Genomic DNA, 24,584 nt, shown 5'->3' with positions numbered 1-24,584 from the left:
TGGTTTTTTCCAGGTTTTTCTAAAAATATTTTCCCTCATTTTTGAAAGCTAATTCAAGGGACTGTAAGATTCCAGATTGAGAATAATTCCTTCAGTACACAGAAGGGTACTTGGTCAGGGTATCCAGTCCACCACAACGCTGGCAATGAAACACTCTAACAGTTGCAGTGATTAATTTACAAACCACTTAACTTACAGACTGTAGTAAAACAGAGCTGCGTATTTTCAAAATTAGCAAGACAAGGGAAAGCTACTACAGGAACTTCTCAGCTGTGAAGAACATGGGAATATTGTCCTACCACAATTTTGGTAGAAAAGGACAGTTGAAAGCATCTTAGAATTTTTAAAAATGGGAATCAACGGGCTTCCCTGGTGGCGCAGTGGTAGAGAGTCCGCCTGCCGATGCAGGGGACACGGGTTCGTGCCCCAGTCTGGGAAGATCCCACATGCCGCGGAGCGGCTAGGCCTGTGAGCCATGGCCGCTGAGCCTGTGTGTCCGGAGCCTGTGCTCCACAACGGGAGAGGCCACAACAGTGAGAGGCCTGCATACCGCAAAAAAACAAACAAAAAAAACGGGAATCACCATTTTAGCATACAGTCAGCCCTCTGTATCCACAAGTTCTGCGACTGGGGATTTAACCACCTGCGGATCAATTTTCAATTTCCAAGGATATGGAACCACAGGTATGAAGGGCTGAATATACCATGCCATTTGATATAAGAAACTTGAGCATCAGTGGATTTTGGTATCCGCTGGGGGTCCTGGAACCAATCCCCCTCCCCACCAACCGGATACTGAGGGAGGACTGGACTTACCATGCTGCTTAGATTTCTTTTTCTTTTTCTTCTTCTTCTTCTGCTTTGGTTTGTAGTGATCTTTGTCCCTCTTCTCTTTTCTTTCTTTATCCTTTTCTTTTCTCTTACCTAAATGACCAAAGTGAGTAAGTTAGTAATCATGACTGATCCTGATTTGTTCCTCTGTGGTTAACCTAAAAGCAGCATTTATGTTTTAATCAGCTATTCCAGTCACCTGCCCAGAGTGGATGGATTCAATTAAACTGTTCCTGTCATGAGTCTGGAACTCCTGATTAGCTTATTGGGCTATAAGAGGGGATCTTCATTAGCAGTGTTGAGAAATCCCAACTCCTGACACCTTAAAGTTAACACAGACAGTAGTTAAAATCTTTAAATGAGTAATATAACTCAGTTTCCTGATGTGGCAAGAAATAAACTCCATAACTTAAGAAAGACCTGACTGAGGAGACTCAGCATTTCCACACAAAATTTAATGAGAAAATATACTAGAAGCTTAAAAAATAAAAAAAAAAAACTTGAATTTTTTTCCTTTGGAAAAACAAAAAAACTAGATCATTTCCACAAATAATTCCTTCAGTCTTTCAATACTTTCCCAGTGTATACAAGAATGAAAATAAAAAGCACAAAGAAAAAAAACTTATTTCATTAAACTAAATTTTGTCCCCAAATTTTAAAATATTCCTTTTTCCCAATCATATGCACTTTAAAGAAAATGAACAGATGTTAAAACAGTTTCCTAGAGTATTTTATTTAAAATTAATTCATCACATATATTCAACTATTGTTCCAACTCAGAAAGGTTTAGCCCATAACTTATCAACCATATTAAACCAACTTTCAGTAACTCAAGCTCCAGGTAGCTAACCTGTAGAATACTTAATACTATTATCCATTATTCCAAAACTTTTAGTCATTATAGCACAGAAGACAGAAAAGATAGCAGAAAAACTTTCAGTCATTATAGCACCTAAGACAGAAAAGACAGCAGAAAACTTAGTAACTTTTTATAAAGTAAAAAAAAAAAGGCTGAAAAAAAGGCTATTTTAATTTACCATCCATTCTCTAAGTTTCAATAATATTAAATGGTAGCTTATTTTTAAACAGTCATAGTTTTAAAGATGTTCAAAAACATCAAGTTCTCAGAGAAAGCCTTAGGCTCCCTTGACAAAAAATACCCATACTACTGCAAGATATGTATTTAAGAAATCACATATTTGGAGCCGAATAATACTAATAAACACTAAAACAGATGATCACTTACACCTAAAGGAGCACTAACAGGTAAAAAGTAAGGGACAGACTATGTCCTCCCACTGCCAAGCCATCTATAGCCTTTTGCTTAAAGATTACTTTCTGTTCATACCAAATGTAGTTGAGCTTTTTTCTTCCAATTTCACTTTTTTTTCTGTTTTCGATATTCCTGCGGGTTTAGGGGAAAAATATGTAAGTTTAGTCAGAAAGGATTAAAAGTATGGGACAATGTTTTAAATTACAATTGCTCACAAAACTCTACCTAAGACTCTTTTCCCCTAAAGGTCTACATTATTTTATTGCCTGAACTAGTAACAAAGAAGTGGGATTTCTTACTTCAAAGGAATAATAAATTAAGAATGATTTTTGTTCCCTCAGACTACTCAGATTAGATTCCTAGTTCCACCATTTATTAGCTCACAGCCTCGAGTAAATCATTTAATCTCTCAGTGCTTCAGTTTCCTTATCTGCTAAATAGGACTAAGAGCATCATCTACCTCCTGTTGTTATCAGTATAAGGTGAGTCAAAATGTGTATTGATGAAATGCTTAGTGTCTGATAACTACTAAGTGTTTTTTTCTCACTTTCTCCTTTATGGTGGGGTAATAATTTGAGACTACATCAGTTCTAGAAATAGCATAAATATGGGTCTGAACATAAAAAAATGTTAGGATAAATGCACTAGGCAATCAGTTAAGATCAACTCTGGCATCACAGCCTTTGGCAGTCCATGTTGAAATGCACTCCAGTGGTAGGTCCACGTAACATTTCTGCTCCTGTGACAATTATGACAAAATGCTATTCCAGTCATACAAATGAAATATTAAATTTCACATTAAATTATACTGGTTTTCAACAATCTGCATAAAATTTTTAAACTAATATTTAACCTCTGTTGCCTAGAACAAACTTGTACCTTTGAACTTCATCATGAATGTGTTATTAGGTAACGATAAAAGCCAAAACAGAATTATTCTATAAATTATTTTGGTCTTTATCCAAATGTAAGATATAAAGGCTTATTATCACATACAAAATATTCAACCTTAGTGGCACTTAGGTTTTATTACCTAATAGTCCAAAATACATTTTTAAACCAATAGTGTACCTCATGAACTGTGCTGCTGACACAGACACACTTAACCAAGCTTCTCAACTCATATTCAACCACTGCCAATGCTAATATCTTATGTGTGTATAGGGTTAATCTAAGAAAAACACTCTAGTGCATTTAAAATACACTTTCAGTCTATTAAATTGTGCTTTAATATCACAGTTATGAGTTCTCTGATTTTTAAATCACTGCAGTACAGTATCAAAAAAGCTAGCACTTTATTCATCTTACTGCAAATAATTTACATAATTTAAATAAAACACAATAAACATGTAAAAATACCACTCAACTTGAATTAAATGCTAATAAGGCTCTAATAATTAAGTTTCAAATTAAGTAAATATATTGATAATCTCCATGACAAAAAGATTTCTTATGACAAAAAAATGAAAAGGACATCAGAGCAAAGAGAAATACAATTAAACTTCCTTATTATCAAAACTGTTGAACAAATGCCTCACTTAAACTGTTAATTTACTAATTACTGTTTACTACAATTAATGCCATGAAAATTCCACAAATTTGACACAATTTTCTTGAAAATGACAAGGCATTTACAACGGAAACAGTAAGAGATTTGCTTTCTAAATCCTCTGTGATAGTAGAGCTATACCAGAAGCAGCCCTTGATCATGATTATTGCCTTGTAGGTCCCTCCCTAATCCCCAGGAGCACTGAATCTCCAGAGTGAAAGGTGGAGCAAGGCCAGAATCCCCTGGGGTGATTCAAATGGAAGGAACTGCCTTACAGGGCTGCCTTTCCTGACTAGAATGTGTGGGATCCCTCAGGTACTTGGAAGACAAGTAAAATGGTCCTGAACCTCAGCTCCAGAAAACAGGTCAGCACAGCAGAACAGATTCAGTAACTAGCAGAGTGCTTTCAGGAGGACCAGTTCTAGATTGTTTTCACATGTTCTGGTGGGTCCCAAACCTTTATATTTCTTAACTGATAAAATTTTGCAAGTAAAATTGGGGAACTGAGAAAGGCTTGTCAACATTTTACACAATTAAGGATATTAAAATAAATATTCCTATATGCAATAATGGCAGGACTTTAAAAAACACCCATGCCCAAATAGAAAAAAAAATAGATCTATTCAAGAATTCTACAAAAGAATCAATTTCATTTTATGAGAAGTTCTCTACATTGTCCTTATTTCACCAGGCACTAGAATTTGGGAACCAAAGTACGTGGATATTAGTTTACAGAATACTGGTTTTTACACTAAATTTTATCAACAGAACATTTTCGTCAAAATGTTATGTAATATTCCAATACATAATACAACCACCCCCCACCAAATGAAAAACACAATAAAAAAACTGAATGGAGCGCTTTAGATTAAAGCAAGAGTGACAGATCTCTGAGCCACGCCTGCTTTCACATCCTGCAAGGCGCAGTAATGTGGAGAGGTTTTGGCAGTGTGCGAAATATCTGATTCTCCTGGCAAAAAAGGCGGCTATCCCTGAGACTCTCCATGGAAACCCCAGGCTCTGTACAAGCCATGAACATCTGCTGTGGGGTGGAGGGAGATTACGGAGTCTCTGGTTGTAGTTCTGTTTTGTACAATTCTGGAAAAAAACTGAAAAACACTTTAAAACAAAAAGGCTTTTTAGAAAGTAAATGTGAAATTGGTGTCCCCACAAGTCAGAATGTGACTGTTATTGTCTCACCCGTCCATACACTAAGCTTCCATATTTTAACTCCTTGAAGGACTCAGAGTAATTCAGTATTTGTTATATCAGTACATATATCCAGTAGATAAATAAGAAAACTAGTTAACATCCCAGTTAGCAACAGAACTAACACTCTATCCTTACCTAAAACTGGTTGGCTCTGTTAGAGAAAGTATTCTGATAATAAAATAAAAACAAAGGCATCGATTTTTACAAGGGCAACAATGACTGTTTTTGGTAATGAGGGCGGCAGGGCAGTAGTATTCTTAACCTTGATTAGTCATATTCTATGCATGCTTCCCAGTGGAAGAATGCAGAGGATTAGGGCAAGTTCATTATCTATACTGGAAAAACAAGTGTTAACCTATTAAGAACACATGTATATAATAATTGGATAATTTGCATAATCTCATTAATTCTTTACCATGACTGTGATATGAGCATGCACATACCACTCACACGAAAAAGTAAAACTCTAAGTCTGTTAAACTATTTCACAGTTAATGACTAACATCCTCATCATTCTTAATACGCCCAAAATTCCAATTTGAAAAAAATACCCCCAGAAAATGTCTTTGATACAAGTTCTGGTAAATAATGCTTTCTACAGAAGTTTTAAAATTCAACAGTAACAAAATTTACTTTTATAATTAACATGAAACAAACCAAGCAAACAGATTAAAAAATTAAAAAGAAAGAAGAAACAAAAACAAAACTCCTGGTACTTTGACTGCAGATGGAAGACAACTTGGGAAGCAGACAGAAGGCCAACAAATACTACGAAACAGTTTCGAGAGGGTAGCTAACAAAAGTGTTGAGAGAAAAAAGCACGCAGACCACTGAGAATTTCAGTGCAAGTCAGACAGGTTCACAAGGTTTTAATCAAAAGATGTCCAATTAGAACATGACCTGAATTCCATTACTTCCCTCAAAAAACAAAAAATGAAAAGGGGTAATAGAAATAAATCAGAATCCCCCCCAAACCCCGCATTCAAATGCTGTGACTGTGTTCAACCCTCTAACAAATGGACTTCCAGTAATTAACATTTAAATCCATGCATTTCCTTGATTTAAGCAATTAAAGTTGCCAGTTATCACCATACTTAAGATGATCCTCATTTTTCAACAAACTTACAAATACATCACATTATAAATCCAAACTCCTCTCTACCTTTCACTTTTCCAGCAAACTATCTTACAACTTTGACTTTCTCAAGTAGTTTTCGAATACTTAAAAAGGAAAAAAATATGGTGCCTTCCCTCTACCTCAGTACACTTTTTAACCATTATGAGAAACAAGAACCACACCCCAGTGATAATTAGCTACATCTCCACAAATATACTAGAAATTCTGGGGGGAAAACGAAAAACCACTAGGCTAGTACTCTGATTAGACACAAAATCACTGGAATTAAAGATTTCCATGTATAATCACTACTTTGACATTTTAGGATACATCATTCAACTAAGATAACTTAGTTATTATACAGCTATTTACATTCATCTATCTTTCAGGCTTGTTACTATTGCTATATAAAAGAAAATACAAACGTTTTCAAATGCACATCTAAAAATAAATTCCCCGGGCTTCCCTGGTGGTGCAGTGGTTAAGTATCTGCCTGCCAATGCTGGGTACACAGGTTCAAGCCCTGGTCTGGGAAGATCCCACGTGCCGCAGAGCAACTAAGCCCGTGTGCCACAACTACCGAGCCTGCACTCTAGAGCCCATGAGCCACAACTACTGAGCCCACGTGCCTAGTGCCCATGCTCCGCAACAAAAGAAGCCACCGCGATGAGAAGCCCACGTGCAGCAAGGAAGACCCGAAGCAGCCAAAAATAAATAAATTAAATACATAAATTAAAAATATACACATTGGAGGCTTCCTTGGTGGCCCAGTGGTTGAGAATCTGCCTGCCAATGCAGGGGACATGGGTTCGAGCCCTGGTCTGGGAAGATCCCACATGCCATAGAGCAACTGGGCCCGTGAGCCACAACTACTGAGCCTGCGCGTCTGGAGTCTGTGCTCTGCAACGAGAGGCCATGATAGTGAGAGGCCCGCGCACCGCAATGAAGAGTGGCCCCCGCTCACCGCAACTAGAGAAAGCCCTCGCACAGAAACAAAGACCCAACACAACAAAAAATACATTAAAAAAAAAATATATATATATATATACACACACACACATTTTAAAAACTAATGACTTTATCATTTAAAAAAATAAATAAATAAAAATAAATTCCCCAATGAATATATCTTTTTTTTTTTTTTGCGGTATGCGGGCCTCTCACTGCTGTGGCCTCTCCCGTCGCGGAGCACAGTCTCCGGACATGCAGGCTCAGCGGCCATGGTTCACAGGCCCAGCCGCTCCGCGGCATGTGGGATCCTCCTGGACCGGGGCACAAACCCGCGTCCCCCGCATTGGCAGGCGGACTCTCAACCACTGCACCACAAGGGAAGCCCAATATATATCATTTTAACTTGAACATATTTTTCATATATTCAGTACAGCAACAAATTCCAGATTGTTAAAGGACTCATAAGAACTTCACCAGGAAAAGTATCTCAAAGGGTTAAAGGTAATTCAGAAATCTTGTGAAAACTGGGAAAAGAAAAATTAATCACCCTACAGATAGAAGGGGCTTAGAAATTGTCCAAAGACAATGGATCAGTTTTGGGAAATGACAAGAAATGTTTCAAAGCCTACAAATCTTCAAATTTGGGCTCTGATTTTTTTAAAACAAGATATGGAAACACTATCATGTACAAAATAACTTCAATCTTTTATTGATTAATGGAATTGTAGAACACTGTATGTTTAATATTAGTTACACTTTCACTTTGAAAGAAGGAACAAGAAGGTAACAGCAGTAATATAAGAAGTATGCTTAAGTTACTTCAGTCATTTTATTTTAATATACACCACCACCAGAAAAGAGCAAGCTCTATTTTATACTTCACCCAAGGATTTGATAAAGTGGTTTCAGAGAAGATACTACTAAAATCGATTATCCCAATACTCTCTGGCTGCTAATCAAAAAACAGTTTTATGTTTTTCCCTACTTCTGAACTGACTCAATTCACCTTATTTATCCATCTACTGATAATTCCAAATTAGTAATTTACTGGAAAAGCATTTGAAATTAGTATTTGCCTTTTTTTTTCTTTTACTCTAGGGGCTCTTTGGTTGAGGTTAAAATTCTATAAAACTTCCAAGTAAAACAATGTAACCATATAAGGGAAATATAAATAAATATAAATCTAATATTCTGTTAGATTAAAACATCAACTTGATAAAATACCTCCGCACGATTTCAGATTACAATAAGTGTCATAAAATCATCAAAAAATGTCTTACTGAGTAGGGCTGATTTTACACATTAGACTCCCAAAATAACATTACAACAAATTACATTTAAATTTTGGAGATTCTGCTCCAAAATATGGGATTATATGTAAGATACAGGTATATAAATTAATTTAAGCTAAGTGTTTCTTAAATATTAAATTCTATTAAATCCTTAAACCTAAGTATTGAGCCCATTAAGTTATTTTCTGGCTTCAAAACCAAGAAACTTCTGTAATTATATTTAGCTCTAATAATTCCTATTTAGTGGAAACAGGATATAAGAAAGAAGTAGGGAGAAGGAAGTAGATTAAAGTGACTAAGAAGTATATCCAGAGAATACGATAGTAAATGGTCACACAAAAGGACGTTAAACAGACTGAGAAACCCTATCTTCCACAGATGTTATGGAGAAGTATTTATAAAGAGGAACTACATATTAAAATAATGTAATTATACATCAAACTGTTTTTACTGTATAAATGCAAGCCTAGCTAACTTGTAAAATGAATCTTTTTTACCTGATGCTGTTGGAGCTCCTCTTCCATCAGTTACTGCTTTGGAAGAAAGATTTGTAAGCATCTGTGTATCTTCCTTTTCTGCCCTGGGGCATTCATTATAGTAAGAGGGATCTGGGGCTAGCGGTGCTGTAACTTCCGAACCACGACTTAAGTCAAGAGGGAGACAGGGTCCCAGTTTCTCAAGTGACAAATGTGCAACATCAGGCACTACACAAAATAAAGAATGTAATATGTTAATATAAATACACTGTCTCGGTTAATATCCATGTGGATTAAAATGTTATATAAATTAAACAGTGCCTGGAAATAAAGAAGGCACTAAATAAATACTTGTAGAATTAAATGAAGTGCTTATAAGTCCAAAAGCTGTTAAGGAAAAAGCAGAAATTTCTTAATATTTTAATAATCTTTATCTCAGTGTTTTGTCTTCTTTTATGTTTGGTTCTATAGAAAAGCAATATACATTACCCTCTGGTACTGAAGACTCTTGCTGATTTTGAGAAATGATGGAGAATACTTTCCCATCAGTGGCTGGAGAGGGAGGAGAAACCTTTTCTACAGAATCATCAGGCATGGGCAAGGTGGCTAAACGCTGAGATCTTCTTCTCCGCTCACTATGCTTGAAAGGTCTAGGGGGGTTCACAGGCTGTGGAGGACCTAGAAAAAGATCTTCAATGTTCACGAAGCAGATACATGCCAGGATCATCTTATAATACTTAAGGAGAAAAATGGGAAAAATGATTCAAATTCTGCCCTCTGATGTTGTAAGGTATCCACAAGGAACGGCATGTTCCAAAAGTAATCAAAGGCAAAAACTGCCCCCATTCACAAGGGTTAATCAAAACTTCTAAAATCTAAAGCCTACTAGAACCAAAAGAAAATAACATGGAACATTAATTTCAGGTAGTTTCCCAAGTAACAGACTACAGTTAATTCTCTAATTGCAGATCCTTGTTAGTTGCCATTTTTCCTTTGGGAAAATAATCTCTGTATAGCCAAAGATTAAAAAAAATACATATATATATATATGTGTGTGTATATATATATATATATATATATATATATATATATATATATATGTCCCTTTTGCTACATTACAAATCTAGAAACTCTAAGAAAAAAAAAGGCAGGGGCATAGGTGACAAAAATCTGACATGCATTGTAGAGTTAGTGCTTTACTTGCCAAAGTAAAACTAATGTAAGTAATTTTATCCCACCCTCATTCCCGCAAATGGATTTTTATAAACATATATTTGGGCCTGATTCATTAAAAAAAATTGAACACAAACAACTTTAAGGACTCATTATGGGCAAAACCCGAGGATTTTTAAAGAATATGACACTGTTCTTGCCCTCGTGTGTTTTTTATTTTGTTTTAAAAAACTAACTTGGTGAGCCATTTGAGCATCTTCTAGCTATGTATTAACAGAAGTTTGGAAATTTTTTTTTTTAACCTTTCATTTTCTTCTTTCTACACGGCATGTAAATATGTTTGATGATTTAGAACAGGCAGGACTACATAAGCCAATATATGCATGTTAATTTAGCACGAGGAAATGAGTAGTTTAAAAAGGTTGACGCTTTGGGTATTTAAAAATAATTTTACAAAAGTCAAAATGGAAAAGACATGGTGATAATTGAAAAAAAAAAAAGAATAAAATTCAATTGCTGTAACACTGGTCATAATACCAAAATACAAAACAATTGCAAAATAAAATACGTATCAATGTCATGTGACATTGTAGTGACTACTAATGATATTATTTCATGATAAATGCCATAATGAAATGAAGCTTATAAAGAAACAGTTGAGTTTTTCTGTTTCCATCATTTCTACTCATTTATTAAAAAGAACCAAAACAAAACAAAGAAGTACCAAAACCTGATCAAAAATTGAAAAACATGGTTTGGCAAAAAGAATATAGCAATGGAATGCAAGAGGAAGTTAATATATTTGATTGATAGACGTCTTCTCAATGTCACCATTTTTAATTGTTGTGGAAGATATGATACGGAGAAGTTCATGAGGAAATGTGTCATATTCATTTAATAATCAGGTTACTAATTCATTCACTGTATAAACAGCAAAATTATCTTTTACCCGGTGACTTTTCAGGTAATTATTTTTCATATGTCTCTAACTTAGAATACTAAAACATGAGAAACACACAGTCAACACAAATCTTGTCTTATATATATCCAAACCCATGTCAATAGGCTATTTAAAAAAGACCAAGTTAACTCTTGAAAAATTAGTGGTATTGAAACAGTAAAATCTTTAAATATAAGATCAAGGAAGCAATCTTCTTCTTTCATCAGTAAGATTAAACTGAAGTTTGCACTCTAAATCCTACAATAAGAACTGAATAAAATGTATTGCCGAAGAGGGTACAGACAACTGGGGACAGTAACTAAATCTATCCATAAGAATAGTCTTAGGAGTTCAGGAAAACATCCACTATGGGTCTTTTTGTATCTCATAATGGTTTTGTTCTGTTTTTTTGTAATGAATCAGGCCTCTCATTGTGCTTGGATTATTAGTTGAGGAGAGTCAAACTACAGTGGAATTTGGTTATTAAATGCTAAGGTTTCTTAACCAGCAGTATAGTCACTGTACCTCTGTACAATACATCAGTCAGAAATGTAAATGGGTTTTGCCCCTAAAATAGTTTCAAGTCTTCCCTATCATATCCACTTAAGTTTGAATTTTTAAAATGCAACTTCATAAAAATACAATATAACTACAACCAAACTGTTTTTAATGTATCTTATAGGATAAGTAACTATTTTTTAAAAATCTGTGCTCACTAGTTTTATTTATCATTGAAGAAGAAAGCTGAGATACAAGCGTCAAATCCTCGACTTGTATTAATTCTGGGGAAAGTGGTGATTTAGGGGATTTTATACACCCAGAAGAATCTCCAGATTCATGTTTGCATTTCTTGCTGCGAGCCTTCCCTGAAGACAAAGTTGAGGATAACAGTGCAGGTTTCTGAGTGTTGGCAGAACTGCTAATGTCAGCTTCATTTTTTTTCTGACTTTGAGGTTTAGGTGAAATCGCCTGAATAAATAATAAAAAATTGATATTTTTATTTTGGTTTCTTCATTTTTGTTGTTTTCTATTTTGACTGTTAAGCATCTTTAGTATCCAAAAACATTGTTAAGCAACATATAACATTTCTATTACAAATGAAAAACCAAAAAGAACCCCACAAATTATTAACTAAAAGTTGAATAGGCTGTCTTTAAAGGGATGCTGTCAACTTGTAGTCTAAATTTAGGTTTTTTAAAATGTATTATTTATAATATTCTCAGAAATAAAATGTTATCTTACTGGACAAATATGTTCCGTATTGAGTTAAAATATACCTCTTTTGACACCGTAATTACCAATGACATTGATAATAATTAGGTAAATAAACAGCATTTTCAAGTTTTAGAGCATTGGAGGAATACATTTAAGCTTCTGACTTTCAGATTTTTTTTTATAAAATAATTTCCTTTATCGAGTTCAATGCAGAGGTTTAAGTAGACAATTTCCCTTTAAAGAAAGATCTCAACAGGAAAACAATGATCAAATTAACGAAACATTATCTTTAACTCATTTTAATGCTGAAAGCTAGAGTTTCATAAGCATAATGCATCATGAAATCAAAGCCACCAGCAATACAGAGTTAAAAGACTAAAAAACAATACAAAACAAGCAACAACAACAAGAACAAAAAAAAAAAAAACAAGGAGTAAAACCAAGTGTAAGTTAAAAACATTGGATTTAAAAACAAAATACGTCGCATTCTTAGATGAGAGTTTTTACCTTCTTCCTGCCAACTGATACTTTTAAAAAAAAATTAGAACTTTGTCAGTTCTTTCATAAAGAATATCTTCATTCATTTGGCAGTAAAATGTCCTACATATGTAAAACTATATGTGAATGTGTCCTAAGACATCAGAGAACAGCCACATTAGATGGATTTGCAATCTACGGTGTTGGAATGCCTATACTGTATCTCTTTTTGATATATGTTATCTGAGAGCAAAGTATGAGATACACTTTTTTAAAAAAAACCTATACTAGAATAGGTTTTTATAAAGAACCAAACTACTAGCTCTATGAACAACATGCTTGTCCCCAAGATACCTTTTTACTTCCATATCTTTTGTGAGGGATGACCATCAGGTCTGCAGTCTGCAGTTCTCTGGAATATGGAAGATCATTGTCTGGGGACCAAACAGCTTTCTGTTCCCACTAAAAATATTTATAAAGCACTCAAATTTTGGTGGAAAAAAAGTGAATATTTGGTATTAAGTATGGCACCTTTGTGCTACAGATGGCATGTTGGACATACCACATAAAGGGCTGGTGTCAAGTGTCTCATTCATTGAGTTGTCATTTCTATTCTTGAATTTACTCATTACACATGTGTATAAGTGCAGATTAATCATTTGAAAAAAAAAACTCCATATGCAGAAAGGATTCCTAAGCTTATCATAAAAGGTGTTGCCAGAAAAGTAATTAGAGCCATTACTTGTAAATAAACAATTTTATTGTTCATCTTCACATATGTGAGAGACATCACTACAGCATCCATTACTCTCAAGTTACAAAGTTATAAAACAAGATTTTAATACTTAAATTAATATCTGGATAAGGTGCTTAACCGCTAAACAAGGACAAATTAACATTTTTTAAAACTTACTGAATTATGCATCTAATGCAGGTTTTATCCAAAAGTAAATATAACATGACAATTCCCTAATACAATTAAATAATCTGTAATTAATAATCTGAGAACTGGGGTTCAAGACCACAGAGTTTGAGGTTTTTTTTAATGTAAATAAATAAATCCCTCAGGACAGTAAGTTTTGGCCTTAGGCCTGTTATAAATCTACGTCGTGAGTGGCATTATTTTACTCATCAGGGCAACAGAGGTTAGTGACAATCTCTCTCCTTCAAGTCTATTGTTGATACCGAGATGTAATTAAGAATTTTATAACTCGGCTTTTTAACTTTGAAGAAGGGCAAACACTTAGCACAAAAATTAAGAGTATGGTTACAAAACATTTCACATTGAAATCAACCTGAATGAAAAAAAGGGGGGGAACAGCATCCTGTTCCTTAAAAATATAAAATAATTTACAAAGTTTTCATTAATGATCATTGGTCTCTTTGTTACAAAACTGGGAAGGACTCTCAAAATTTTTTTAATTATGTAAATAAAAACAGCCGAGTTACTCAATTTTTTTTCTTTGTTTTTTAAGCTCAGTTTCAAAATGTTGTACTTCTCTCTGAAATGGGCACTGCCCTCTACACTAACTTTCACATATAATAAATAATTTTCACAATCACATTCATCTCAGCAGGATTGTGCATAATAAAAGATTGACATTGTAATGAATTTTCCAGAAACATTTTATTACCCAAGTCCCTGATTTATTGCATTCTGAGAATACCATAAACAGTGGTGAAAATACAAAATATTGTTATATCTGGGACGTTGAATATAGTAATACACAGTAAAAAAGTCACTTAAAATTTGGTTGATATACTGACAATAACGGCAAAGACTTAACCGTTTGATGACCACAGAAAATCAGAAGGTATGATTCGCTGACATATTAATCAATTTAAAAGATCACTGATTCAATACAACATTAATGGAGGCACCAAAACAATGCACTGTTATCATATCAGGCCTAAAATAACCCTGAAAAACTCAATACAATATCAATTAAATTTGGACTGTTTTTTAAAACGCATATAGAGAAGAGCAACAGGTACTCATTTTAAAGTCTTCTTTATTAGGCTACTAATAAAGAAAATTAAAATAATACAAAAAGGGTATATTAAAACTACATTAAGGCTCAGATTTTAAAACAGGAGAACCAAGGAAATCCAGTTATGGCTATTACTGTGTTCTTATAGTCTTACAGTGCCCAAGAAGGTAAGCCCTTAGAAAATGGAAAAGCATGCACAGTCCACTATATACAGGTATTGTGGGAATCTGAAGGTAGCCAAGGCAAAATCTAGCAACTGCAACCTTCACTTTTAAATTCCTCTATTAGGTGGTTTAAAGACAGACCCTTAATAGTTTAAAAAAATTTTTTTTGTAGTTATTAAAATATACATCCTAGCAAAAATGTATGGCTCATTGATCAATTCATAAAACACATAGTCAGTCTAACAACACCAATTGTTACAATATAAAAGAAACTTCTTACAAAAGAAGCTTTATTAGATGTCAAAAAACCCTGTTTTAACTCACAAATGAAAAGTATTTGTGTAAGGGTCTTTTTGTAAGCTAGTTAAATGTGATCCAGCTGGAAGCCTATACCCTGGGATGCCTGCCTCCAGGCCTTCAACTGTTGGGGGACAAAGGCTTTAATGCCAGCCTACTGAAAATAAACACTAATGAAGTCTGTAGTTTATCTGTATACCTTGGAGAAGGCAGAGTTAAAAATATAGCATCAATTAATTACCTTCCTATTCCCATATCTGATCAAAAGGGCAATTTCAATTATGTGGATACTATAGCTCCTTGATCATTCCAGTTGGGAACCTTGAAAAAAATCAAATGCTACCATTTCATACCTGCTCCAGCATTGGAGCCGTTTCACTGTTGTCTTCCTTTTTTTCAGCACCATCCACCCCAACAGCTTTGGATGCCAACAAACCTTGAGAAAAATTGTACAGAAATTGCTTATTAGAAAAAATATCGACTTTCACACTAATTAACTTCTCAAAAATTTTAGCAGTTGAAATCCCCTATACTTTTTTATAGAAAGTAAATACAACACTCTCAGAAATTTACTTGTCAAAAATACAAACACCCTTAATAATGGCTCAAGGGGCTGAATTAGAACTTGAGAGTTGCTTACACAATTAGTTTTTAAAATAAAAAAATTAACTAAAAATACCCTTTTAAAAAAATCACACATATACACATTTATTCTGTACAAATTTAAATTTCTATGGTTTAATGTCCCAAAACCTAAGATGGCTTAAATTGTTAATACTTAGGCTTTGTCTATAACTGAAATAAAATATGGAATTAATATTAAGATATAAGGAATCCCTCCAAACAACCAGAATATAAAATAAGATTGTCGTTGTTGTTGGATTATTAGTTAAAAAAATACTTCCAATTTTTTATTTCACCTGGATCCTTTAACCTAAGCTTTACAAGTTTGTTTCTATACCCAGCTGTAGCTTACCTTCTTACAAAAGTGGTGAAAACATGGATGCATCCATTTTATGTTAATGTAAAAGAGTACAGATCCTTCCTACAACATTTGAACTTACTTAATATTATAGCCTCATTCTACAATTAATGAAATACACTGGGAGTTCCAGTTTTCACCAATATATACCATTAATTCTGAATTTTAGAAGACAGAATATTTTATCTGGAGTATATATAATTAACTTTACAAGACATTAAAACTCTGCTTTAATTTAGAAATTACAGGCATTTACTTAGTCAAGATTCTTTGCTAAGCACCAGATAGGTACCCTCAATGGAATCAAATTTATTTGCTGCTTCTTATGGCCACCAAGCACATAAAAAGTCACCAAAAATCATTTTTGTGTCATTTCAAAGTCAGGCACACAAAACCTTGGCCTCAAAGGAAGCATGTTTAATAACTGACAAAATAACAGTAAACTTACTTCAGCAATTGTACCATTATATTATTAACGCTGTCTACATCATATTTAATAGGAGAAAAAAGGTGCCCCAAAATGCCACCTAACTTCGAGCTACCCTGTGGCAACATCGCTTGACTTTTTCAGGTAACAATCTCAAAGATGTTAAGTAATCTAAGTGGAAATTCAAATATTAAAATTGTATTCTCAAAATAGTACTAGAGCCAAGTGTTAAATCAGGCAAAAGGCACCTTTCCATTATTAGATAATAAAGTTGAATATCTATCACTCAGAATTGTAATTCAAAACAGCAAAGGCTGAGAATAAAACAATGATTTTGATACAGCAATGATTGGTATTAAAACTGCTATTTGGTGCAGTTTGACATAATTCATATTGCTCAAGTCCCACACAGTATTAAGTGTAGGTTTAAATGGAGGAAAAAAGACCCAATGTATAAGTAATTTTACAAAAATAGTTTATAAATCATAAATTCAATCCTAACTATAATAATATAACTTTTGAACACATTTTTAGATGACTAAAAAAGATGTAGCACAGAATATTTCTTTAACATTTAAAGCTGCATTCACTAGGTTTTTCTTCTCTAGCTAATATTTCTGAGGTTAAATACTACTAAAAATAAAAAGAAAAATAATTAGGAAATTAGGTTCTTCTTTTGTAGGGAACTGAGTAGAGGCCCTACTTCGAAGGGGTACTCAAAGAGGACAAATATTTGCTATTCAATCTACTAAATACACTTTACGTTTTTCGTTTCCTTTCATATAGGTGGTGGAAATACTTTTAAATCATATCAATAGATGAAACAGATCACAACCTTCAAGAATTAATTGGAGGAAAATAAATACAAATGAAATTAATTTTTGTTATTTGCAAATATGTATTAATTATCAATATATTACTTATCAATATATTACTAACAAGTCCTCATCCAAATAAGATATCTACAAACATTTTAACAGAATGTGTTATGCAGTTTTAAGAGATTATTTAAATATCAGGTAGAAGTAGAATATAAATTTTTGTAAGTCCCACCCACAAAGTGATAATTTCTCAATACTCTACTTCAGCTATAAAGTAGAGTTAGTCTCTCACTGCTGATAGGAATAAACACAACAGAGGCCAGAGCATCTGGTAATGGGGAAGACAGAAAGAGCAAAGTGGTTAAATTCATGGTCTACTTTTCATCCAGCAATTCCAAAACACAATATTCTTGCTTAGATTAAGAACCAAATATCCTGGATATTATTATCAATAACTTATTACTGGCCAATTCAAATCTCTGGGGTTTTTAAATTATTTTTTAAATTCCTTAAGCTGTACAAACACATCTAAACTGGCTGAATGTCTAGGAACTCCTAGAACTATTACAAACAGACCATGCACTAACTGCTGTTTCTTCTTTTACTCTCTGACAACCCGTACTTTAAAATCTACTCAAATTTGCTTACAGTTTGCTTGCAACTTTGTCCCAAAGTATAAACTTTATTATCTTTGTAAAATAGTTTGTTCTAAATCAGTATGCATAAAGTTATCAATAATTATCAATAAGGTACATGACAATGAAAAATAAGATTCTGGAAGAACATATATATACTATGCAACAATAATTTCAGTGTCTACTTATTTGAAAATTTTGAAGAAAGCCATCCTATTCCATTCTCTGTAGAGAAATCATGTTTGGAATCTCTGTAGGGTGTATATATGAGGAAGAAACAGAAAGAGAGTGAATAAATACATGAATTAAATTTATCCAGCTGCTGGTCCACTTATTTCCTGTTAGAACTATTTAAAAAATAAATAAAATGGTGTGCGTGGGGGTGGGGGTAATACATCAGAGCAGGCTGAGATGCTGCCATGTTACCAGCCTATTCCTCTCAGTAGTAAAGGGACAAAAACACAGATATAAGTGAGCTTGAGAAATTTAAAATATACCATAATTCCATAACAAAATTGCTATTTCATATTAGTTCTCATCTCTTTTTATGGTCCACAGATGAAATTTACTGTACAGAGGCAAGCCGGAGTTTCAATCATAAAAGACAATCTTAAAATATCTATTATCTTTTTGCATGGTATAGCTGTAACATGAAATCAGAAATAGATGCAGAGATGAACTATTAAAAAAACTAACATACATCTTCTGAGTAAATAAAGGGAAAAGATCATAACAGTTTCACATTCGTAAAATCTTATGCTTTCTACTGTTGCCCAAACTATTACTTGTTGATTTGCGATTCCCAAGAGGAAGTGAAGACAAAGTCCCTCCACAGAAGGCACAGGGTGTTACTAAAGCAACCAGTATTAGAACTTCCTTGAGGTACATGGTAAAATGGTTTTCCCCCCACTACTGTCTTTTCAAGGCCAAGCGGAAATACTGCATCATTGTGGATTGAGCTGTTTTCTTACTTCTTTAAATGGTGAGCTTGAACTTCTCAGTAAGACACATGTAAGAGTATACTGACTGAAACTAAAATCAGATTATCCAGATTGTAGGAAAAACCATGATGCTGGGAAACTGGCAGTTGTAGCGTCAGTGTCACTTCCATCTTCCTTGATCTTGGCTCCCCCAATAAGGCTGTTTCAATCTTGGTATCACAGCAGTTAGAAGTACTATTCCACAGTACAGAGCTCGGAGTTCCATTATTCCAAGTCAAAACGGAAGTCTCAAGTTGCCATCATAATAATCACTAAGATAACATTTTGGCTTTCTCCAAAGCTAATAGTTTCTAAGGAAAAGGTGGAATGGGGATGGGTAAATTGATTTGAAATATTTCCTGTCCTGGGGCCAAATATATCCTTTATCAGAGAAAGGCACAAAAATAATATTAACAATGGAAAGACTAAATACTCTCACTTGTTGAAACCAATTATAATTACTTAGATGAATACTGTAATAAAACAGTGGCTCTAAAGAACCCTCAGCTGCAAAGTCATCTTTCAGTGGACTTACACTCTTTAGAAAATGGTCAAAATGTTTAATTTACATTTATTCTTGGGTCTGACAATGAAACCAAGCTTTTTCAAGTTATTTAAAAGAATGTCAACAAAGATTTACATAGCTTTATTAGGCCAAAGGCACAAAAAAAATCATTTGTCCTTAAAATAAGAGCATATGACTGAATATTAATTAAAATATTTTACCTCCCCTTTTATAACATATACTCAGAAAAATTAAATATATTCACAATTTCTTTTAAAGATTAGAATCATTAGGCTGAATGGAACTGTGGGTCTTAGTATGACTGGCCCCTTCTTCTGTAAACACTAACCAGGCTAGAATTTCCAGTGCTTTTCATCATTCTAGTATTCTACTTCCTAATTACAACAAGGCATAGAGAAATAAGTCCAAATTCTAGAGACCAACCTGAAGATAAGAATAGAAATTTTTTAAATGTATAGAAGTACTTTTACATTGGGCATAACAAATTTGGGAGCTGAATTTAATTCAGTATTCATCTTCCCAACCATATATGGTACCATCTTTAATGAGACCAGTCAAGAGTAAGAATGTGTAATATTTAGAACCTCAGACATTATGTCACCACAAGTTGACAAAAGCATATAATTCAATTCTTAGAGAAACTACTCGTGCCACCCAGGTGATTTTAAAACTACGGAATTTTGTAACATTTGATCCTATGGATCCTCACAACATCCCTGTGAGGTAGGTAGAAAATATGTGATACTTTTCACATTTCCAACAGAAAAAGCCCCTGGTGTTGAAAGGGATGACCTTGAAGAAACAAAGCAACTGTCTTTCTCATTAACCAGTTAGCTTCACTAAACCAATAGATACATTTTCCTTTATTAAAAACAAACTACTATAAAATCAAACCCTCCATTTCCCCCCAAAAAGAATCATTGTAGTTTACCAGTAATCTTGTTAAGTCGAGCTCTCTTTGCCTGAAATGAGTTGCCTTGATTATTTTTCCTCTTGTTTGATAATGTGCTCTCTGGCTGTGGAAAGACCATCTTTGGAACGTTCTCTACATGAAGTCCTACTTTTAATAGAATACATATATGAGAGTTTATCTAGAATCCAAAGTTAAAACACATGAATATTTTTTAAATAGCAAAATAATACAAAAGATCTGCACTTAATTTTTTCAATCTAGTGCTTGACACAACTTTAAAAAACACAAATCTCTCTAGACCAACATATTAGAAATAAAAAAACTACTAAGCAGTTATGCTTTAGGAAAGGAGTGACTTACTGCTTTTTCTGTATTATATATTGAAATGCATGCAGAAACATTTTAAAGGCTAAAGAAAACAAAACAAACAAACAAAAAAACCCACACAAAAGAAATCCCAAAACCTACTTGGTAGAAGTTACAAATCAAATTCTCAATGCATTTCTATTCAAGAATACTGAGGGTAACCATTATCAAGCACCCATATTAGGCCATTAATCTTCAGATCTGTAAGACGCTAAAAAACTTAACCATCATATTATGCTAGGAAAAGAATCCTAATAATTTCAACACATGTTCAAATTACAGGCAGCCAAAGGATTTGACTTATTCACTATGTGAGTTTACCACTGCCATAGGGAATGAATGTAAGAACATATTTTGTACCAAATGTTTCACTAGATGTGGGCAGATCTTCCTTCTTCTCAACTTCTGGTGTGGCTAGAGAAGCTGAAGTTTCTTCCTTTTTTGAAGGTACTTTAAACCATTTTCTCTCATCTTTCTCTTTATCTTTATTGCTGTTAGCGCTAGTCCGAGGTTTGTTCCCTGTTTTATTCTTGGCTGCAGCTGCAGCAGCTGCTTTGACTAAAGCTATCCAATCCTCCAAAGGAAAAACACAAAACATGTGAAGCATTAAAAATTAATTAAAATTTAATTATACTAATGAATAAAAACATGTATCACATTTTCAAAGCTATTTTCACTCACATGCACACAAATATAAAAATCAAATTAACTACATTTACAAGGTAGATCATCAACATGGTAGATTATCAAATTTAACAATCTAATCGGTTATATGATCTTACAGAAAATGGGAAAATATTCAATATCAAATACTCTTTTGATGGAATAAAATCTAAAATATAAGAAAACCTATGACAAATGTGGAATATTACATGACAGTCTACCTTAGGGTTTAAACGTTGAATTATGTTTCTTCTCTATAATGCAACAGATCATAAAAGTAATAAGAAAAAAAAGCTTATGTTGTAATTCTGCAAAGATTAAAAGAAACATATAGTCAGCCCGCCCTATCCTTGGGTTCTGCAGGCGTGTATTCAACCAACTGCGGATCAAAAATAGTTGGGAAAAAGAATTCCAGAAAGTTCCAAAAAGCAAAACTTGAATTTGCCATGCTCTGGCAACTATTTACATAGCATTTACACTGTATTTACAACAATTTACATAGCTTTTACCTTGTATTAGGTATTGTAAGTAATCTAGAGATGATTTGGGAGCATGTGAATAGGTTATATGCAATATTGTGCCATTTTATAAAACGGACTTGAGCATCTACAGACTTTGGTATCCATGAGGGTCCTGGAACCAATCTCCTGCAGATAATGAGGGACGACTGTATTACCACTGAGCAAATTACTATTGCTTATTAGGAAGAATGTATCACCCAAGGTAAGGTCAATTTCATAGAAATCAAAGTATGATTTTATTATTTTTTAAAGCTTTTAAAGTTTGGATACCTATTTATCACAACAGCTTAATATTACTAGTAAAAAAAAAAAAAAAAGAGCTACTTGACTTGACCAAGGTAAAGTACACACTGTCAGACTCCAGTTTAATTTCCCTCCCTCTACAATTTCCTGAATCTGTATTAGTTACCATTCTTCTGAGATGCAAATATTTATATTTCCTGTGATAATTTTTTTAGTTTGTGGCTAAATAATTTTTACTGTTTTACTTTTAACTAAAAACACTTATTGTATTATGGAAAGATGTAAAGAAGTGGTACTAACATGTAAATTTTCACAAAGGCTCTTTTATAACAAATATTTGTAATATCTCTACAGAGTTAATCTTCAACTGATGACTGATGCCACTAAGCTAACAAACAGACCATTGATTCAGACTCAACCAAAATGTGTAATACGTTAAATTCTTAGTCCAAGCAACTAAAAACAATTTCACAACATCAAATGCATTTAATTCATGGGTTACATTAACAAACATAGGCCATTAAGCAATTCAAGTTGATGACTCCTCAGTCTTGAAAATATATGGCAGAGACAATAAGCCATTAAAAGCAAACATACAAAATCTGTCTCTCTCTCCCCCATGACTGAAATGAACTGAAAACATCATGCGATGTTCTACCTAACACATTCATTCACCAATTTTCTATTGGATACCCTATTACATATACCAGGAAACATGCTAAGCTAATAAAAGATGCTAGATGAAAACCCCAGGAACCCACTGGCCTGGAGTGACCACATCTTTGCTCCTGCCTGGAAGACACTCAATATCCAGATTTCCCCGTATTTTAAACTACATCCCCAATGCATGTCTTATTAGAAAATGAATTATGACAAAGTTGTGAAATAATTTTTTTTTTTTTTGAGGTACGCGGGCCTCTCACTGTTGTGGCCTCTCCCGCCGCGGAGCACAGGCTCTGGACGCGCAGGCTCAGCAGCCATGGCTCACGGGCCCAGCCGCTCCAGGGCATGTGGAATCTTCCCGGACTGGGGCACGAACCCGTGTCCCCTGCATCGGCAGGCGGACTCTCAACCACTGCGCCACCAGGGAAGCCCCGTGAAATAAAATTTTATATCTCTAGTTTGTAAAACCAAAGAACAGCAGATGCACCAGTATTGTCCAATCCAAGTTTTACTTAGAACCACCTCCTTTTTTAGTCCTGCCCATAACGAACTGACAGGCAAATAAAATTAACTATAAGACAATGTGACAGGAGAGACAGTAGAAAATAAACAAAATATTACAGGAGAACAACAAAATTTTGCCTGAAGAGAAAGACTAGTGGAAGGCTTCAGGGAAAATGATAAATGATTTGAACCCTAAAGTAGGAATTTGCTAGGGAAAAAGGCAAAGAACAAGAAATGGACACTCCAAGCAAAAGGAAAACCATTAAACAAAGGGGTGGCAAAGTGTACGCTAATAGGAAAGAGGGGTTTAAGGTCAAGGAGCAATCTGGGTGACTTAAGTATCATGGCTAAGTTGAGCCTTGAGACTAACATTTAAGTAGAAGGAAAAAAGCAACACCAATGAAAACAACTTATAGAGTGCCATCAACAAAGCAGAAAGAAAAACAGGAGTAAGTACAACAGGCAAGCAAAGGCAAGTGATAATTCAGCAGAGATCATATGTTTGCAGTCTTATTAAGAACAGGGCATTTAATTCTGGGTTCCACATTGCAAGGAAAATTTTAAGTTGTTAAGAGAAATGCTAAAAGATGCTGGGGATAAATTCCATGCCCAGTTGTTTTCTCTCTCCAATAAAGAGAAAACTAGAAGAAAGAGATTCATGCTGTACTCTTTGAAAGTGAAATTAGATAAAACAGTTCTTGATCACATGACTTGTTAATCATGGGAATCGCTGCAGTTGCGTGATTAAAGAATTCTCCCATTATTTTGTTCTTCCATTTTTTAATTGGAAAGATTCACTATCAAAAAGAACTCGTGTAGGGACTCTGGCGGTCCAGTGGTTAAGCCTTTGCCTTCCAATGCAGGGGGTGTGGGTTTGATCCCTGGTCGGGAGCTAAGATCCCACATGCCTCGGGGCCAAAAAACCAAAACATAAAACAGAGGCACTATTGTAACAAATTCAATAAAGACTTTAAAAATGGTCCACATCCAAAAAAATCTTTGAAATAAATAAATAACTGGTGTGATCCTTCCATGAATGAGAACTAAAGATGTTTCAAAGTTTCCTGTAGATAACACAGAGCACTGCACTATAATGAACACTATAATGAAATCGGGTATGAGTTCAGTCACTCTGCACATTATGGTTGAGTGAAATTTTAGGTAAGTCATTCTCTAAATTCTGAATTCCTCAACTGTGAAACAGAAATATCAGCTATACCTATGTCAAAGGATTTGCTATAAGAATCCAATAAAACAATGCATACAAAAAATGTTCTAAAAATGGTAAAGGATCTTATGAGCCAATCTTTAACACTAGTGAGTTACAGTGTAAATTTTATATCAGCTCACTCTCAAGAAGAAAAATAGGTGAGAAGAAGCTA

The 24,584-nt window shown here is 34.1% G+C and overlaps 1 protein-coding gene across 14 annotated transcripts in view; it reads right to left on the bottom strand.

Moving 5' to 3' along the window:
* Nucleotides 1–24,584, bottom strand: part of PHF20L1 (PHD finger protein 20 like 1) — an 84,786-nt gene that overhangs the window by 36,182 nt on the left and 24,020 nt on the right. For 7 of the 14 annotated variants that reach the window (XM_004265310.4, XM_049700321.1, XM_049700320.1 and 4 more), the window contains 8 exons: nt 20,969–21,182; nt 20,261–20,386; nt 15,312–15,394; nt 11,531–11,783; nt 9,191–9,379; nt 8,723–8,929; nt 2,180–2,236; nt 817–924 (listed from right to left, as the gene is read on the bottom strand). In XM_004265310.4, the coding sequence (XP_004265358.1) occupies nt 817–924; nt 2,180–2,236; nt 8,723–8,929; nt 9,191–9,379; nt 11,531–11,783; nt 15,312–15,394; nt 20,261–20,386; nt 20,969–21,182 (1,237 nt within the window). Of the gene's footprint in view, nt 1–816; nt 925–2,179; nt 2,237–8,722; nt 8,930–9,190; nt 9,380–11,530; nt 11,784–15,311; nt 15,395–20,260; nt 20,390–20,968; nt 21,183–24,584 lie in introns of all 14 variants that reach the window. The other 7 variants (XM_049700315.1, XM_049700323.1, XM_049700311.1 and 4 more) reach the window with 1 other exon arrangement.

This window comes from Orcinus orca, chromosome 17 (genome assembly GCF_937001465.1).
Source record: "Orcinus orca chromosome 17, mOrcOrc1.1, whole genome shotgun sequence".
NCBI lineage: Eukaryota > Metazoa > Chordata > Mammalia > Artiodactyla > Delphinidae > Orcinus > Orcinus orca.
The sequence above is the reverse complement of the archived record's forward strand: the minus strand, read 5'-3'. Positions and strand labels throughout refer to the sequence as shown.